The sequence below is a fragment of the Lagenorhynchus albirostris genome, chromosome 4 (assembly GCF_949774975.1).
Source record: "Lagenorhynchus albirostris chromosome 4, mLagAlb1.1, whole genome shotgun sequence".
Lineage (NCBI taxonomy): Eukaryota > Metazoa > Chordata > Mammalia > Artiodactyla > Delphinidae > Lagenorhynchus > Lagenorhynchus albirostris.
In genome coordinates, this window is record NC_083098.1 from 75,558,964 (window position 1) to 75,571,392 (window position 12,429).

At 33.5% G+C, this 12,429-nt stretch overlaps 1 protein-coding gene across 24 annotated transcripts in view; it reads right to left on the minus strand.

The window, feature by feature from the left end:
* The window catches only part of FIP1L1 (factor interacting with PAPOLA and CPSF1), a 68,161-nt gene that overhangs the window by 12,925 nt on the left and 42,807 nt on the right, over nt 1–12,429 (minus strand). For 14 of the 24 annotated variants that reach the window (XM_060148190.1, XM_060148172.1, XM_060148171.1 and 11 more), the window contains 3 exons: nt 9,100–9,126; nt 7,015–7,069; nt 5,560–5,615 (listed from right to left, as the gene is read on the minus strand). The exons of 1 other annotated variant lie outside the window; for it this stretch is intronic. In XM_060148190.1, the coding sequence (XP_060004173.1) occupies nt 5,560–5,615; nt 7,015–7,069; nt 9,100–9,126 (138 nt within the window). The remainder of the gene's footprint in view (nt 1–5,559; nt 5,616–7,014; nt 7,070–9,099; nt 9,127–12,429) is intronic. 9 more of the 24 variants (XM_060148170.1, XM_060148178.1, XM_060148177.1 and 6 more) reach the window with 2 other exon arrangements.

Here is a 12,429-nt window from a genome sequence, read left to right on the forward strand (position 1 = left end):
CCCCAATTTCTATATAAGTAGCTGTATTAAAGCAGACTCATACAAAAAGGATTACTTGGGGAAGAAAGGATGACTACTTGAAGGTGGAGGATGCAACTGACCAAGAAGACAGAACAAATTAAACTTCCAAATATCTAACACCATTGCCTTACTTTTTACAGAGTAAAAACTAACAGAATACAGGTAGAAATAGAAAAATCCACCATGATCGTGGGAGATTAACATACTCTTTCAATTACTGACACTTCAAGCAAACAAAAAAATCACTATAGATATATGAGGACCGAGCAAAATACCGCTAACAAAGTTGATTTAATGGACATAACATAGAATACTGCCCAGGGCAGGTAAAGAATACTCATTCTTCTCACCCACATGAAACATTTATAAAAATATACTATGTACTTTCAAAGGATAAGTGTAATAGACACCATGTTCTCCGACCACCATACAATTTAAATTAGAAGTAAAAATTAAAAATTATGGGAAAATAATCTCCATATATATCAAATTTAAAACACTTCTGATAACTCAGGGGTCAAAAAAGTCATAAATTTAAAATAATTTAAAAACCCAACATAAACAAAAACCCAATATATCAAAAGTCTAGAAATGAAAACTGTTCTGGAGGGAAATTAATCTTAAAAAACACTACATTAGAAAAGATGGAAAGTGAATGAATTAAGCTTTCAACTTATGAACCTAGGAAAAAATAGAAAAATCTAACAGAAGGGAGATAATAAAGATAAAAGTAGAAATCAAGTAAATAGAAAACTACCATACAATAAACAAAGCTAAAAGTTGGTTTTTAAAGACTAGATGAATAAAACATGATAATCTTTTGACAGGATTAAGAAAAAAGAGACCTCATAAAAATTATCAGAACCAATAAGGCACTAAAACTACAGATGTTGCAGAGATTAAACAATACAGAGAATATTATATACTTTAGACCAACACATTAAGTAACTCAAGAGTGAAAAGAAATCTTGACTAGTACCATAATTATTAAAGACATTAAACCCGTAATTTAAAACCTTCCCACAAGACCAGATGGCTTTTACAGGTGACTTTTACTACAGATCACTCTAATAATATACAAACTTCCAGAGAATAGGAAAAAAAGATTATTGCCTAACTTATCCCATGTGGCTTGTATAACCTTAATACTAAAACCAGTTAAGGACAGTACAAATAAAGGAGAATCACAGAACAATCTTACATATGAACTTAGTTGTCAAAATCCTAAATAAGTCAGTGTTTATTTTTAAAAATAAAAAGGTAAAATCAATCATGACCAAGTTAGGTTTACCTCAGCAAATAAAAGGTGGCTCAGTATTAGAAAAATTTAGAAATCTGCCACGTTTAACAGAGAAGGAAAACAGTATGATCAACTCAGAAAGCATCTGATAAAGCTCAATATCCGTTCACAGTTTAAAAGCCCTTGGAAAACAAGAAGAGATTTTCCTTATACTGACATAGGGTTTTATCAAAAACCTAAGAGTAAAAATCTAGTAGTATAAATATAAAAGCATTTCCTTTAAAAAAAAAAAGGGGGGGTATCCCCAGACAAGAACTCCACTTTCAGTACTTCAATATTATATGGAGATCCTAGCCAGAACAATAAGACCAAAAAAAGGGGGTTGGAGGCGGGGGGAGGTGAGGAATAAGAATCTGAAACGGAAGGAATTGCAGATGATACTGCCTGAAGAGAATTCACAGACAAATTATAGTGAGAGTTCAACAGGTAACAGGCTACAAGATCAACATATATATTGATCAATATATATACATATAAATAAAACAAAAACCAATTATATTTCTAAATACAAGCAAACACAAACAGTACATGGAGCTTAAATGAATATACCATTTATAAGAACAAAAAATAGGTACCTATGACTAAATCTAACCAAAGATGTGCAAGAAGTGTATGGAGACAATTATAGCACTCAGCTGAAACACATTAAAGAACACCTCCCTAAATGGAGAGTACTTGTTCATACATTAACACAATGTTGTAAGGTATGAATGAATTCCTACAAATTGTTCTAGAGCATCAATGTAACAAATAACATGGTATAGTAAGAGAAAGGACTCTGGAGCAAGGCTACAAGGTTTCAAAGCCTGCCTCTGCCACTTATTTTGTGACATTGGGAAAATGGCCTTAATCTGGCTGTTCTTAAATTCCCTAGTCCATAAAATGAGGGTCGTAACACTATGCCTGCTTTATAAGACTGTGAGGATTACATGAGTTAACAGTGTTTGTCATACTGTATGCATAATATAAGCGTTAATTATTAATAAAAATCAACAGAGTTTTTCATGGAATTTGCAAAGTTGATTCTAAAATAGATATATAAGAGCAATGGCCCCAAAATACTTCTGAAGCAGGATAAGGTAGATAGATTTCGCTGAACCAGGTATCAGATTTACTAAAGAACTCAAAATTAAGGTAGTGTGGCATTATTAGCACAGGGACAGTTAAATTAACCAAATGAATAGTCTAGAAAGGTAAGAAACAGATCCATGCATGCAGGGAAACTTGATACACGAATGGAGAGATGACACTGTAGATCCCTCAGGAAGGATAAACAAGTAACACTGGGACAATTACATCTTTACTTCATAACGTAGGCAAAAATTAATTCCAGATGGCTTAAGAACTTACACAGGAAAAAGAAATTTGAAAACTTTTTTTGGGGAAAAATGTATTAAAGAATATCTTTGTATACTTGAGGTAGAGAAACTCATGGTTCAAATATGAACCCAATTAAAATGTGGTATGACTTTGCACAGTTGATGAAGTGTTAAAAAAAATGATACTTTTAATGTATTTGCCATAGAAAATTTCTTCTTTGAGGGGCTTGAGTATAATTATCGCTATAGTACAGAATATTTACACAGTCATAATAATGTGACTATGGTTTACTGTTTAGCTTTTAGAATAAAATATTTGTCAGGGCACAGATAATTTTGGTTACAAGACAGAATGTTAGAAGTACAGCTGATCAAAGCAGGGAGGCAGAGGTGGAAAAAGAGGTGAAGGCTTGGAAAGACACAGTAGTAGAGACTGATGGTACATGAAACAGAGGGTAGGTATATAAATAAAAAGAGGAAGAAAGAGTAATATAATTTCACTTCAGGGGAATAGGAGAGGAGTAATGATGGTAAGTGAGTAAAATATACATCCATCACAATAAGAAGATAACAGATGGTATCTAAAGTTATATAATCAAGAAATAGGGTGATAAGCCTATGTAGAAATGCCATGCAGACCATCAAAAGAACTAAAAACCATTAAAAATGTCTGTCTCTGCAGTTCTTCAATATTCCTGCAAAGATTACTTTTAAACTAGGTATTACTTTATAAGCACAATCTTAATATGCACATCAAGAAAAATCATTGTTTTCCATCTACAGTTACTTACTTTAGTAGTGTTTGAGGACGAACTACAAAATTCTAAAATAAACAAAGGTAAAACAGAATTACCGATAAAGAGGAAGTAGTATTTATCATCTTCATTCCAAGGCTTTGTTTGACTGGAATAAAGAAACCTAACTTTCCTCTATTTAATTCTTGTGCTATGCTTTATCACTGTTAGTACTAAAGACATCCTCATTAAAGGGGGGAAAACCGCTCATCTCTGAGGGGGTGGTAAAGAGTGAGCAGAAAACTCTTGCTTTTTTATTAAAAATGTGCATGTATTACTTTGAGAAAAAGTTAAATGCTTAATTAGCCAGTTTTTTAAAAATGAAATCTTCCACAAGGAAACTGCACAGGTAATCTCAAGAATAAAGTCTTATTCTTTCTGATATGGGCTATTCCTCAAGTTCATCTGTACTGAAACAAATACACAGGAATTTAATGACAAAGCAGAAAATGTTAAGTGCCATAAAAAAGGTAAAAATAAATTTTAATTAATTTTATAAGTAATGCTTATCGAGTATGTACATATTACAGGTACTGTGCTGAGTCCTTTATATTCAAACTTCAATTAACAGATGTGAAAAATAACCGCCTCCAAGTGCAGAAAAGGGAAGGAACTTGGAGCTTGTTGGAGATGGGGATAATCAGAAAAGTAACAGCTAATATTTGAGTGTTTATTAAATGGCAGGACTAACATGCTTCAGTGTATTCTCTCTGATCTTATGAGGAAGAATCATGCTCTCCATTTAATGGTTAAAGATCTACAAAAGTCACATAAATAATGAGAGGGGGAAGCAAGATTCCAACCCAAAGAGTATGACTTCCTGGGAGCCCAGGGGAAAAAATGTGACATAACCACTGATACAAATAACAGAAAGACTACCTTTTGATGTGAATGAATGGAATATGTGGCTTTGAACAAGGTGGGTCTGAAGGACAGTACAAAACCCTGACACAGATACCTAGAAGGTTAACTGAAAGTATATGACTGATACAAATATCTGATCTCTCACCAAGCCTTACAAATTCTACTCCTTAAATGCCTTTGGAACCACTAATTTTCTCCATCCCCCATGGTATCCGCTGAATTCAGGGACTATAAATTTCTTCCCCTGGATTACTCTAACAGCTTCTTGATCTCCCAATCAAGCAGGCATCTCTGCCCTTCCCACCTTTCTCCCACCCTGCAAATCCCCAATTTCCTCACAGTAAGTAGCCACAATGGACGCTTTTCAAATGTAAACCTAACGATTATGCAAATCAGCATAAAACTAAATGGCTCCTCACAGCCCTCTGACTAAGTTCTAAACTCTACAGCATGGCTGTAATGCCCCGCACCATTTCTTATCTCATCTCTAGATGTTCATCGTATTCTCTACTCTCCAACCACACCACACTTCATTCAGTTCATAAAGCCTACCACACTCTCTCACACCCCCATGTTTCTGAACATGATTTGAACCCCAAATCATCTACACCCCACTCCAGTGGAGTGGGAGACCCCTCCATCATGCTCCTATGGTACCCTCTTCTGTCACCTGGTTGTTTCCTCATTAGCTTATAATTTGTTGAAGGCAAGCAAACCTATGTCTAGTTTACTGTATCCTTAAAACCTAGTACAATGCACAGCTCTTTTAAAATAAATGAATGGATCAAGAAATCTAAGCAGAAAGTGGTATCAGAAGGCCTTAGAAGGGATAAAGTTGTCAAGAGTGAACATGAAGGAGAACCTGCCAAATGATCTAGAAGAAAAGATAAACCAGTGAGGGGGAAAGATGAGAAAGAGGTTAGTCAGATACCGTGAGTTAAGAAACAAAAAAGATTATGGACAGTGAAGATCGACAATTTGGTGACAAATCCTAAATCCTTTTGGGAAAAGGCAAGGGACAAATATCCCTGTTGTGTCACCATTTGTTAATTTTTAAAAGTATGGCTGGTAAAGAAATGAAAAGTATTCTGTTAAGTGACCTGGAATATATGTCAGACCTAGTTATTCCTGTAGTAAATATTTTTTAATTGCTCTGTAAGATAGTACTTTAAACAATGGAAGTATGTTTCTATTGTTTTAAAAGTACTTAAGTACTTTACTGATTCAAACTGAATCTGGGCAATTAAAAAATAACACTTACCATTGCCATATGGAAAAGCACGTGCAGAACGACTATCATAACCAGAGGAATGTCCACTGTCGAAGAAAAATATATTTTTATGTGTTGCAAGGAAGTTCTGAATTTTACTAATTTGGTGCAAATGCAAAACATAAAGCAGAATTATGACTTTTAGTTAATCACCATATAATGGTACCTGTAATTCTGTAACTTTATTTTTTTAATACTTAAAAACACAGGCTGTTTAACCTCAAAACCTAACACCTTCTTGTAAAGAAAATATAGCTTGTTAGTATTAACATGAGTAATCCAATCAATTCAGCCTGACTCACAATAAGTAACAGAAACTTCGAGACTAACAAAGTATTTCAGACTTTAGTTAAAATTTTGCCTTAAAAAACTGACTTTAATAATTAAAAATCAGAAATTCAGCGCTACTGATAGAATCAACAAATACTACTTTTTAACATTTTGATTGTGAAAACAAATATATGTTTAACAAGAACTTAAAATTAAATCCTATGGTCTCACAAGTCACACTTCACCGAGTTTTATCATTTCGTTTGAAAATCATATGCTTGGTTTGATGTTATTGATGTAAAGTTCTCACAATTTTTCTTTTTATATAGTTTAAATCACTTTTTCAGAAATACAGTATTTTTTATAGAGTTTACTTGCCACTTAAGAGGAAATAATAATAGCTACCATTTATTAGTTATTTCTATCTGCAAAGAATGGTGCTGATGCTTTATATTCACTAGCTGTTTTAATCTTCACAACTCTATCAACCCCCCCCATTTGGTAAAAGAGGAATCTGAGTCTCAATGAATAGTTTTGAACCTTGCCTAAGAACACAAAGCTGGGAAATTCTGAAGCCAAATTTGAACCAGGTTAGTGTGATTCCAAAACCTATGGGGTTAAACATGGTATTGCCATCCATGAGGTAAATGTTCTTTACCACAGCATTCCAAATAACATAAACCATAAAAGCAGGGTATAAAAAATAAGGCTACTGCCACGCAGAAGGGATCCAATCTTCCTTTGTGGAAGCTGAGTTGCACTGGGTAGCAAGGAATAAGGCAGCTTTGCTTTACTGTGGTCCCTGAAAATAGTTATTCTTACTTAATCCTAAAACAGACATGCATTATTCATGATTACTAGTCATCTGTTTGTACATCCCACAAAACTTGACTACAGCCAAGATTTTACAATCTAGGGGTTTCTTTAATAAGAGTATCGTAAATCAAAGCAAGATATTTCAAAATACTATCATTTAGTTTTCTTTGTCCTGTTTTGTTATTAGGCTATAGGTCCAACATCTTATATAAAAGTAACTAATACAGATCTAGACTTATGAATTAAAAGGCAGGTACTATTGTTTATAAAATTAAACCTTTGAAAATATTACCAAGATACATATGATTCTTCTGTCAGAAGCCTATCAATGATAAAGTTTACAGTATCCATACTGATTACCTTTCTATTGTTGGTATAAGAGACGGAGGTGGAGCGCCTGGTGGAGGAGGAAAACCTGAAACATTCAATCATAAGATAAAAAAAGTTAACAGAATGTACACTTAATGCCAACAGTTAAGGTTGCTGTGTGTCACTAAATTTCTCTGGGGATATAACGTGCTTCTCTATGTTATAATGGACAGAAAAAAAGTGGAGCTTAAATTTATGAACAGATTTTTGGAGGAATATAACTTTAAATGAACAGTCTGGTCTAATACACAGAGCACAAACTGGGAGTCAGGACACCCGGTCTTATTTTCAGCACCACACACAGCCCATTTTGTGAGTGTGAGAAAGTTAATCTCAATGCCTTACCTTTTCCATATATAAAACAGTAGTAGTGTTGCCACCAGATATATTTTAAGTATTTTAGAAGAAAAGCAAATAAAATAGCATTTACCTCTTTCAAAAAATATTTTGAGAGTTTAGATGTATATAAATTTCCTTAAAATGTATAATTTATAAATAAAATCTTACCAGTAAATATATAAATGCTTAAGGCTGAGAACATCCATCATAAAATACGTTTTAAATAGCACAACCCTAAAGAACTAATTTATAAAGAAAAGCACATAATATAGTTTTTAAATTAGTTTAGAAATGAAATAATTTGCACCTTTATATCATGAGGTCTGCATTGTGAATAATTCACAAAACCTAAATGAAATACCACAGAGTATGGCTACAAGGGACCTTAACAGTTAAATCTACTCTGCACTTTCAAATTCAGATAGGCAATAAAATATCCCAACAAGACTTGAAGATTCTACAACTTATGATACCAATTCCTTATGACACCAATTCCTGCCAAGCTTTAATAACCCTATTAGGAAGCACATTAAATTATATAATTCGAATCTCTCTCACTACAATTCATATGCTGATCTGCATGAGGACAAAAAGCAATCCATTGAAATACATGTTTGAAAACACTTCCACTAAGCCTCCTTTTTAGTATTCTAGGTAAAAATGAACCCCAGTTCTCCTAACCCTTCTCAAAAGTCCATTTAAATCCATTTATAGCCCTGCTTCAAGCTGTTTCAAATTCACCATGCTCATCTTCACTGTGTCCAGTTTTTAGGTTCTCCTCTATTAAGCATCTTAGCAGTGTAAAATTTAGCAATTACTACATTAGTCCTAGAGTCACAATCCTACTTTATATAGCCTTACAATCACTTCTTTTTAACCTATAAAGACACACCAATGATTCCTTTATGACTTTTCCTAGTAAGTCTTTTTCAGCCATATTCATACATAATCAGTGACTCTCTATCCCACATCTAAATATGTATACTATCCCATGCTATCTAAACTCCACTATTTTCTGTTTATCAAGGTCATTTTGAATTTAGACCCACCCTTCCAAGCACTGTCACCTCTCATTCTCTTTATACTTCTTGACTTTTAATACTGAACTCAGTAAATACACTTGCTATCATATTTGTATCACACTACCAAAAAATAAAATTTAAAAAGAACTGGAAAAAAATGTAAAAAACACTGGGCCACATATAAACTCCTATTGATCATATCCTTACAACAATGAACAATTTAATCATTGCTCTATGAACAACCATCTGTCCAGCTGTCAACCTATCTGTGTGGTTCAGAACATACTTTCTCACAACATTGAGTTATGCCAGCAGGGTAAAAATAAAAAAATCAGAAACCATGATAAAGTCAAGATAAATGATCTTTCTCTTCTCTTGCAGTCACTTCATCATACATAAAAAATTCATTGGTCTGAAAAAACAATTTTTAATAAAAATTTTATTTTTAATCCTATACTGTTTTCTTTAATAAATTGATATGGTAAAAACTTTCTCAGAATGTCTATTTCTACAGAAATGGGTAAGACAAGTATAAGAAAACTAAATATCTTAATCAAAACTCGAATGAAGCAAAGGCAGAGCTGAAAATAGGACCTTGAAATCCCAATAGCCTATTCCACATTCTAACCACATCAACACTGTCCCTCCTGTAACTGTAAGCTTGAAATTTCATGTTTATTAACAATGATGGAGAAAACATGAAAAAAAGTTTTACCTGGAGGTGGTACAGTTATTGGAATACCTAAAAAACAAGTGATGAAATTTAATATAGTAATTGGATTTCATAACCTGTTATGTATTTATGCCATCACCAAAGAAAACCTTGAAATAAAACCCCTCGCCTCATTGTCCTGGCTTATTCCGTCAAAAGCAGCATTCTGTTTTCTTGCAGAGGACCAACAATTCAAATGTAACGTCAGACTTCCTGATGAAATCCCAGTCTAACAACTTCATAACAAGGTTTCCCCCACTAGTTGTAATCACAAACGAAGTGAGACATCAGTTAAAACAGCACACTTGTGCATACACAAATATCAAACTCCATGAAATTAACACTAAGTTTGATAATCAACATCTGATCTTGTTATTTGAACAGTTTAATAGGGAAAGTGATCAATGGGCTCTTAAATACTGCAGGTAGTGCAAGGTAACTTGGAAGATGATGGATATTCACTTTAGTAAAGCTACGAGGGAGGTTCAAGTGTTAGTGTGAATTGTTTTACTGTTGTTGACAAAAGTGTGGAAAGGTTATTACTTCCCTTGACTTGTGGGAGGATAGGGGGTATAGCCAATTCATATATATAAACCCCTAGGGCACACTAAGTCTACTTCTATAGAAGTCAGTAAATACTAATTTGAGTGACTCTCACTCATTGGCACACATTATTAAACTTTAAGAAATAAGCTATGTATAAACATTCTCAATTTACATTGGTCAAATGTGCCTATAAACCCTAATTTAAAATTTATGTGTCATGCAAATTATAAGTTTGTTTGAAGAAAAATGACATTTCTAAGTAGAAAAATTTAAAAAACAAATCACTTTTTCAAGGAAAATTTTATACCATAGTAACTTCAACAAAGTCAGAATGGTTTACTAAATCCAATCCTAAAAACTGCATCAAAACTATTCCTAAAGAGGAAAAAGTAATCTAATTCATTAACTAAATGCATAGGAAAAAAACGGCTTTCAAGTGTTTGCTTGTCAATGAAACATCTGCCAATAATTTATTTAAACTTTTTCTGTGCATGTTTTACCAGAATAAGAGGTTTATACAAAAAGATCTTAAAGCAGCAAATGGCCTTAAAATGAAGAATGAAGCACCTTATTTTACCACCCGTGCAATAAAAGGATACGCTAAACTTACAAAAACCAAGAAGATTGAAAAAGATATATAAGGCAGCCATCATGTTTCAAAAATCATTAGGCATCCACAAGTCTACTAAAATGAGCTACACTTCATGGTAATTCTCATCCATCCTGAGGTACCTTGCTGCTTCCTATATTACTAAGCTAAAAGAATCCAGCAAACAATACAAACTAGCAGAGTCCCAAACACCAAACTAAATGGGAAATCAAGGAAGGCAGAGCATATTAAATGTTCTTAATGTCTACTATTACTTGATTTTCTTTAGAACAGTATAGATTTTTTTAGAGCACTACTGGACTTCACTATGTGACCTAGTTTTCACATTTAAATACATGACTATTTAAATGAATGACTATTGTCCTAGGTGTGTAAGATAAAAAACCATACCAACTTCAGCAACCCACTCTGTAATCCTAATAACTTTCCCTAAGTCAATACACGAGCAACATGCATCACTTCAGCTAACTACAATGTGAATTCATGTGAAGTAAGAAAATACTAGTCAGACCTCTCAAAATTTAGTCCTCAAAAACATTTATCAAACTTTCACAAAACATAAAAATAAAAGAATATAACCAAACTATTAAGTATGCTACGAAGGTAGTTAAAATTACAAACATTTTGCTTTAAATTTTAATCTTACTACAGTAGTATCATAGGACAGATTTTTAAAAAATCAACTGAAAAGAATTAAGAACACAAAAATTATGCAACATAGATAGACAGATATAGATGTCTTTCCAAACAGTATCTACACATCAGAAAGCTGGCATGAGAACTTATAAAGGGTCCTTCTTGTGAGACCCATATTTCATCTAAGATAATTCAATGCAAATCTTCATTGGTAAGTGTTCACTGAAACAGAACTTAAAAGTTGACGAAACATTATACAATCCATTCTTTGACAATTAGCAAATGTATTTTCAAAATGCTACTAAGAAAATTTAATATGTGATATAATGTTAAACCAATACAATTTTCATCTAAAATAATCACCGTTTGGTATTTGACTTTTGTTAACAAAAGAAACAGTGTAATGAAAAAGAAAATGCATCTCAAAATTCCCCGTCCTGTCTCCCTCAACAATCGCACCTGTCCTGGCCAACATACATGCTGCCCAGCCAACAGGCTTGAAATACACAAAGCACGTACTGTGTTTCTTTTTTGTATCCTTTATCTGTAAAATGAGTAGGGAAAAAATGTTTGTTTTCCTGGAAAGTTTTGCATACAATAGTAAAAGCAAGATTTCTATTACAGGCCAAAAGTTTTTGGAAAAGTAATATTGAAGTTCTAAAGGGAATGAATAGATTAGTGGTTTTGAAACTTCAGTGGCCATCAGAATCACCTCAAGAATTTGTTAAAACACAGATTGCTGGGCCCCGCCCCTAGAATTTCTGATTCAGTAGGTCTGGAGTGAGGCAGAGAATTTGCATTCCAAACAAGGAGATGATGATGTTGCCAACCAGAGACCATACTTTGCAAATCACTGGATTACATCCAAACTTCTCTACTAATTGCACTGAGCAATTACTGGTGCTCTACTGAGCACCTCAATATTCAAAACACGTAACATAAATTCCATTTCAAATTCTTATGAAACAAACAAAGCATGTGACATTCTTAAGTAAAACAGTACAGCTGTATGACAGCCTATACTATCTGGCATCTTCAAAAGAAAGAGAATAGGATTTAACTAATTCCAGTATGTAATAAGTACTTGTAAACGTAAAGAAGCATAGGGGTGGGGGGGACCTAAAATCCTATTTAGGGACTGAAGGAATTGATGCAAAGAAACAGAAAGACAGCAGACCAGCAAAACATCATATCAAAAGGAACTCATCTATATTTCAAAAACTCCCACGAAGTTAATAGAGGCTCTGTACTCAAAAGATAAATGAATAAAAATTATCTATGAACGCATTCTCAATGTATCGCATCATTATTTTATATAGCTATGGCAAAAAAGAGTTAGGTGATAGCAATCTCTGACATGGCTTCCATTGATCCCTGCCTCCTGGTATTCATGTCTTTTTATACCTCTGGTATTTATATCCTCCCCTTGAGTGTGGTCTAGATATAATGACTTATTTCTAACAGGCGAAATACAGCAAAAATGATGGGATGTCACTTCTGTGACTAGGTTACAAAAGAGAGTGACTTCTATTTTGCTGGTT